Genomic DNA, 7,911 nt, shown 5'->3' on the forward strand with positions numbered 1-7,911 from the left:
ATGAAAATGTTTGTCATTAGAATCGGTGATGTGACAAATGGTGGGAAGACAACACTGACTAAAAATTTGCAGAAACACCTCCCAAACTGCATTGTCATACTTCAGGATGATTTCTTTAAACTGGAGTCTGAGATAGACAGATAAAAATGGATTTATGCAGCATGAGGTGCTTGAAGCACTTACCATGAAAAATAATGATGTCCACCATTTCTTGCTGGATAGAAAGAAAGCCCAAGACACTCTCCAATATCAACAGACTGGGGAAACACTGAGGAAATTCCCATATTAATCATCCAAGGTTCCCTTTTCTTTAATTACAAGCCCCTTGATACTATATAGAATAGAAGCTACTTTCTGATCATTCCATATGAAGAACCTAAGAGGAGTAGTAGTAGTAGTATGAGGGTCTGCAAGCCCTCAGTCTCCTAGACTACTTTGATGGCCACATGTGGCCCATGTATCTAAAGCACAGAGGAGAAATGGAGGACATCATATGGGAAATTGTTTACCTAGATGGCGTAAAATCTGAAGAAAATCTCTTTTCACAAGTGTATGAATATCTCAGACAAGAACTAGCAAAGCAAAAATGTCGGCAGGTACATTTGTGCACATATAAGAGGGTGTCTACTTTGTCTAGTGATTGTTATTTACAGAGTAGGACCACTGTTGTTTATTGTTTATCATTGACTGTAGTCCCAAAAAAGCCTTGTGAAAATTTTATAACCTATGTAACAGCACAGTAATATAAAATAAAATTATATTTTACAAGCCATTTACTACGGCTTTCTAACAATTAAATACTTATATTTTGAGGGCCAGGTGAATTTACTACTTTCCAAAATTTCTTAATACTTCATTTTTATGTAAAATGTAGTAGTGATACCCATATTTCTGCATAGCATACACTTGTATAGGGATGCCTAGAAATCTACAAAATTGTACTATATTTCTTAGAGTTAGTGTTTCATCCATAGATTAGTTTTGTAGGCAAAAAATATAGGTTGCCATCACATACCAATGCCCACTTCCTGCATATAATGGCATAACCACGAGTAGCAATCACATTAAATAAATCAACAATTCTCTACAGTAAAACAAATAAACAACTGAGCACAGAACAAAGGAATTAAGAGTAAAGGGAATTAAGGTGGTATGAAAATGCCTATAGAACAATGCATAGACTGCTTTGTGGGTTCAAGGGCAGAGAAATCTCATCCAGCAGGGCTGATCTGCAATGGCTTCAATGTGTGATGTTGGGGGTGGGGTTGTGGGTGCCCACCAAGAGGTGGAAACAAATGCAAAGATCCAGAAGCAGGAAATTGCAAGACAGCATGTTCAGGGAAAAGAGAGAAAGAAAGGTCCTGGTTAAACACAGAGTATGCCAAGGTCAGTAGTGGGAGGAGCAGTTGGAAAACAGGAATAGGATGAGATACAAAAATGTCATTGAAGCACCATCACAAAATGCAACTGTGCTAAACTAATGGATTGCGTAAAAAACACCAGACTGGGAAATGAAAACTTGGTTTCATTCTAGGCCCAGTTCTGACACCAACTTGCTTTTGGTATGATATGTGGTGACTCAGTCAATGTCTCTGAACATTGGTTTCTTCATTTGTCAACTGGTACAATGATACCTTCTCTGCCTATCTCATGGGGTTGCTGTGAGAAGCGTAGGAGTCTGTGCACATGAAGACATCTTTTAACAAGTCTTTAAAGTGGTGGTGCACACAGGTAAAGGCTGGTTATTGAGGAAATACATGTCCCAGGAACACGGTATGAACTGAACAAGCAGGGGAGAAAAATTTACTGAAATACTCTGCTATGAGAATCTAACAGGTTTCCAAAACTAGTTGTTAGGTAACATGGGGAATGAATGAACAAGCTTCTATCAATTTGGAATGTCTATACGTCAAATTTATATACAATAAAAATAGATTTGTACTGCCCTGGCAGCCTACTGATAATTGTAAAACAGGAATTATTCTTTTAGAAATGTAACTGCTTAAGGGACAGACAAAACTGATTCTCCTATGTTCTTCATTCATCGACTACTCTGCAATACACAGTAACTGTGAGACAACTACAATTTCTGCCCTCAAGGCCACTGCTGTCAACCATGGGAGACAGACTTTAACAGACACTTGTAATACCAGGGGAGCATAAGCAGTCTGTGGGAGCTCAGAACTAGGGTACCTAAACCAGTCTTTTGCAGCAGAGGTCATATTAATATGAAGCAGTATTACTGCCCCATTTTCGAGATGAGGAAACCGACTTAGCAAGTGACAGAACCAGTCCTATAACCCAGGTCTTTTAAATCTGAGTCCAGGATTTTTTCTCTCACCAAAGCTGCCTCTTTTATTTTGTAAATATGTTAGGCCTAATACATATGGCAGAAGATAAGTGATTTTGTGGGTCCCTGCCAACCCTAGACTGCCTACTCCTTTCTAGTGATGGAAATGTTGTGGTTAGAGCAACTCCAGGTGTCGAAAATGTTATATTTCATATATAAAATAATAATAACAGTAAAAGTCTTCAACTTTTAAATTCCTTTTAAAAGTTCCTCAAGATGTCAGGAGCATGTATGTGTGTATGCACATGTGTGTGCATGGCATGTGTGTGCATGTGGCATACACACTTGCATACATATCTGGCATTGGGAGCATTGGAAAACATTGGCTCCTACATTTTCAACAAGTCTAGGTAGAGAGAAAATGGAAAAGGAAAATGAATCCTCCCCACCAAAAAAAAAAAAGGAACTTGCCGAAGAAAACAAGTGAAAATAACCGATGACAAAAATAAAAAAAAAAGTTCTCAGAAAACTGGTGTCTTCTGGCCATGTTTACTACTTCATTGGCAGTTCCATCAAAAGCATATGTCCCTTATGATACATCTGATAAGAGGTTAATATCCAAAATACATAAAGAACTCATATAACTCAACAACAAAAAAACAAACAATCCAATTAAAAAATGGCCAGAAGACCTGAAGATATTTCTCCAAAGAAGAAATACAGATGGCCAATAGACATATGAAAACGTACTCAAAATCACTAATCATCAGAGAAATGCAACTTAAAACCACAATGAGACATCATCCCACTCCTGTCAGAATGGCCATCAATAAATCAAACAACAAGTGTTGGCGAAGATGTGGAGAAAAGGAAATTCTCATATGCTATTGGTGGGATTGCAAATTGGTACAGCTGCTATGGAAAACAGTCTGGATATTTCTAAAAACAAATTAAAAATGGATATACATTTTGACCCAGAATTCGCACTTCTGGGTATTTATCCAAAGAAAATGAAAACAATAATTTGTAAAGATTTCTATGTCCATTGCAGCACAATTTAAATAGCAAAGATATGGAAGCAGCATAAACACCCATCAACAGATGATTGGATAAAGAAGTTGTGGTTCATATATACAATGGACTATTACTCAGCCATTAAAAAAATGAAATCTTACCATTTGTAATGACATGTATGGATCTAGAGGTTATGATGCTGAGTGAAATAAGTCAGAAAAGATAAACACCCTATGATTTCACTTATATGAGGAATCTAAAGAATAAAAAGAACAAACCAATCAAACACAGACTCACAAGTATAGAGGACAATATGGAGACAGACAGAGGGGAAGGGGTGTTGGGGGGCTGGGAGAATGAGGCGAAGGGTTAAAGAAGTACAAATCAGTAGTTGATAGATGGTCACGGGGATGGGGAGCACGGCACAGGGAATGCAGTCAGCAGTAAGGTAATGCTAGGTGGAGAGGAATCAGGGGGATCATTTTACAAACTATATAAATGTCTAACCAATGTACTATATACTTGAAACTAATAATAATACAGAATTAAAAAAAAAGATATTTAGGGAGAGTTGGAGGAATAAGCCATAACCCTCAGAGTAGGCTGGCAGTTTGATAGTTACTCACAAAGTTCAACATACAGTCATGTCTTCAGCAGCTTTCTAACTCCACTCTCAATCCTCTCTATTCTGTTCTCACAGAGCTGCCAAATTATTTTTCTGGAAACCAATCAGGTCATTTCATCCCTGAGCTTAATAACCACATTGGGCTTGCTAATCATCAGAGAAATGCAAATTAAAACCACAATGAGTTACGCCCCACACCAGTCAGATTGTTTATCATCAATAAATCAAAGAGCAACCAACCTACAAGGTATTCCAAAACCTGAGCATAGCATACTAGATCTTCTGTGTCCTGGCTGCTGCCTGCCTCTTCCCCAGCCATATCAACCACCGCTCCCACATTGGCACCCTACTCTACAGCCATACATAATGAACTCATTGCAGGTTCCTCCAAATTCCTTAGCCTCTAATCATGCTACAGATCCCTTAACATGCACATGCACACACATGAACACACATGCACACACCCTTGTCCTCAAGCAGAAAGTCTGATGAATGTAAGGTTGGTTTAACATATGATAATTCATGCAATACACCACATGAACAGAACGCAGGAGGTGGGGGACCTCATGGGCATCTCATGGATGTAGAGAGGGAAGGGAAGCATTCGACAAAAGCCAACACCCTTTTGTGAAAATAAATTCAACAGAAGAGGAATAGAAGGGGTCTTCCTCAGCCAGATAAAGAGCATCTACGAAAAGCCCACAGATAACATCATTCATAACGGTGAAACACTGGGTGCTCTCCCCCTAGCACAAGGATATCTTGGAATAAAACTTGGGTGCAAATCCCCACAACCTTGGCTTAGGCGGCACTTACAAAATATGAGAGCAAAAGCACAGCCACAAAAGGCAAAGGAGAAAAACAACTATGCCCTCCAAGTGAAAGACTTTTGTGCATCGAAGGCCTCTGTGGAGAAAGTGAAAGGACAGCCCACAGGATGGAGAAACATCTGCAGACCACAGATTCATAAATCTGATAATGGTGTCTTTTCCGGAAAGCATAAAGAACTCCTACAGCTCAAAGAACGCTATACTCAAACTTCTAGTCAGGGCGAATAAATAAAAGGCATCCTGATTAAAAAGAAGCAAGTCAAACAAACTATCTCTCTTTATAGATGATCTCCATATATCTACATCAATCTATACCTAGATCTATAAATATATCTATACCTATATTTATCTATCTATATCTATATCACGGTAGAACACACACATGCCAAAAAACCCCACAACAACCGACCTGAACATGCAACAAATGAGCTCAGCAAAGTCGTAGGATCCCAGCTCAAAATGCAGCAACTGGTTCTATTTTATACACTATCAATGAACAACTCAAGGATGAGGAGGAAATAGTTCCTTTATCAGGATCGTTGAAAAGAATAAAATACTGAGGGATAAATTCAACAAAAGATGTGCAAGACCTGTACTCCGAATACTACACAACATTGCTGAAGGAAATTAAAGGACAAAAATAAACAGAAAGGCACCTCGTGCCAGTGGATTGAACTTTACTGGGCCGTAATACCCAGGCAACGTACAGCTTCAATGCCATACCCGTTACAATCGAACCTGGCTTCTTTGCAAGAATTGACAAGCTGATCCTAAAATTCACACGGAAATACAAGGGGCGCAGAGAAGTCAAAACGATATTGAAAAGAAGAACAAAGTCGGAGGACTCACACTTCCCAGTTGCCAAACTTACTGCAAAGCTACGGCAATCCTAAAAAAGTGTGGTACTGGTATAATGATAGACATCCAGGCTACGGTTTTAGAAGTTAGTCAGAAATTAACCCATGTATCTATAAATAGCTGATTTTCAAGAAGGGAGCCGACACCATTCTATGGATGCATGAACAATCTCTTCAACAAATGGTGCTGCTACAGCTGGATATCCACAGACAGAAAAATGAATATGGACCCCAGTCTCACGCCATGTACAAATAGTCACTCTAACACAGATCACAGACGAAAATATTCAGGACCGTTGCTATAAAACGCTTGAGATAAAACTTAGGTGCAAATCCCCACAACCTTGGCTTAGGCGGCACTTACAAAATATGAGAGCAAAAGCGCAGCCACAAAAGGCAAAGGAGGAAAACAACTATGCCCTCCAAGTGAAATACTTTTGTGCATCGAAGGCCTCTGTGGAGAAAGTGAAAGGACAGCCCACAGGATGGAGAAACATCTGCAGACCACAGATTCATAAATCTGATAATGCTGTCTTTTCCAGAAAGCATAAAGAACTCTTACAACCCAATGACGGAAAGACAAGCAACCCGGTTTGACGAAAAGAAGGGCAAAGGGCTTGAACGGACAAGCCTCCAAAACAGATGTTCGGACGGCCAAGAGGCATGTGAAAAGATGCCCAGCCTCATTAGCCATTAGGGAAACGTAAATCAAAATCGCCGTGAGATACCGCTTCGCACCCAGCGGGATGGCTAGTATAAGCAACACAGAACAAAAGGAAAAGAACAAGTTTTAGCGAAGGTCGGCGAAATTGGGATTCCCGTACACCGCTGCTGGGAATGCAAAAAGGGACCCGCCACTGTGGAAATCGGTTGACCTGGCAATGCCACTGCTAGATCCACACGCGACACAACTGAAAACAGACGTGGAAACAGAACTCGTCACAGGACCGTTCACTGCAGCGCTATGCACAGCAGCCAAAAGGCGGACAGAACCCGAACGTCCATCAACCGAGGAAAGGAAGCACCACATGTCGTCTAGTCGTACGCTAGAATACTATTTAGCCAGGAAAAGGAATGAAGTGCTGATCCGCGCTACCCGCAGACGCACCATAGTGAGAGCCTTATGCCGAGTGGAAGCGCGCAGACCCCAGAGGCCAGCGATCTCCCGCGTGGTTCTGCCTCTAGGAAGCTCCACAGAGGCAAACGTCTGCGGACCGCAAGCGGCTCAGCGGCTGCCCGGGTCTACGGCTGGGGGAGGGGAGGGAGCTTTGGCGGGAGAGGAGGGGACCCCGGCCGCCCGCGGGTACCGGGACTTCTTTCCTGTGGTGTCGCCCGCTTGTGGGCCGAGAGAGCTGTGGCGGCCGTCCAACGCCAGCCGTGCGCGAGTGGGCCCGCTGGATCCGACGCGGTCGTGGCTCTTTCCGTCCGAACCCGGGTAGGGGGCAGCGCGCGTACCTCCGGAGCCGGGCCGGGGCGCAGGGTGAGCAGGCTGCTGGCGGAGCCATTTCTTTGCTCACACGGGCTGGAGGGGGGGGGAGCGGGGGAAGGAGGGGGGTGCCGCGGGGGACGCGGGGGGGTGCCGCGGGGGAAAGCAGTGACTTAACCATACAGCGCAGGCCATGCGTCGCGCTGCGTGTGCCTCGACCAATAGGGACGGGTCTGTGGTCGGGGGGATATAGGGTAGGGGCGCGAACACCGGCTACATCAGACGCTGGGGAGCAGCAGACGCGTCGCACCGCACCGCACCGCACCGCACCGCGCCACCCCAGACGGCATCGGACAGCGCCACTTCGGACAGCGCCGCTTCGGACAGCGCCGCATCGCACCGCGCCGCAGAGCTTGACCGGTCGGAGACACCGCAGCCAGCGCCCAGAATGCCGGGACCAAGGAGCCAGGGAGGGTCGTCCAGTCGCCGCAGACGGAGCCGGACCCGCTCCCGCAGCGCCAGAGCTGAGCTGTCCTTCTCCGTGAGCCACATGGAGCGTCTCCTGCTCGAGGGCCGCTACGCCCAGCGCCTCAACTGGTCCGCACCGGTCTACCTGGCAGCCATCATCCAGTACATGACGGCCAAGGTCCTGGAGCTGGCGGGCGACGAGGCCAAGAAGATGGGCCGCAGGTTCATCACCCCCAAGCTGCTCGACATGGCGGTCTACAACAACTCGCTGCTCTGCGACTTCTTCCGCTCCACGATCATTTCCCAGGTGGCGCCCCCCTGGGAGTAGCTGTCCAACATGCCCTGTGCCCCCCGGGCTGCCTCGGCCCTAGGGCTCCAAGCCCGCTCGCAGCCCGGGCAGC

General features: G+C 44.5%; 1 protein-coding gene and 1 pseudogene across 1 annotated transcript; both read left to right on the forward strand.

Moving 5' to 3' along the window:
* LOC118607764 lies at positions 1 to 5,652 on the forward strand (annotated as a pseudogene).
* A 1,838-nt stretch (positions 5,653 to 7,490) lies between these two features.
* On the forward strand, positions 7,491 to 7,838 carry LOC107507230 (histone H2A-Bbd type 2/3-like). Its single transcript, XM_016138263.2, has one exon. It carries the CDS (start codon positions 7,491 to 7,493, stop codon positions 7,836 to 7,838), a length of 348 nt encoding a protein of 115 aa, XP_015993749.2.
* Positions 7,839 to 7,911: the final 73 nt, after the last annotated feature.

The sequence above is a fragment of the Rousettus aegyptiacus genome, unplaced genomic scaffold (genome assembly GCF_014176215.1).
Source record: "Rousettus aegyptiacus isolate mRouAeg1 unplaced genomic scaffold, mRouAeg1.p scaffold_m13_p_9, whole genome shotgun sequence".
In the NCBI taxonomy this organism is placed as follows: Eukaryota; Metazoa; Chordata; class Mammalia; order Chiroptera; family Pteropodidae; genus Rousettus; species Rousettus aegyptiacus.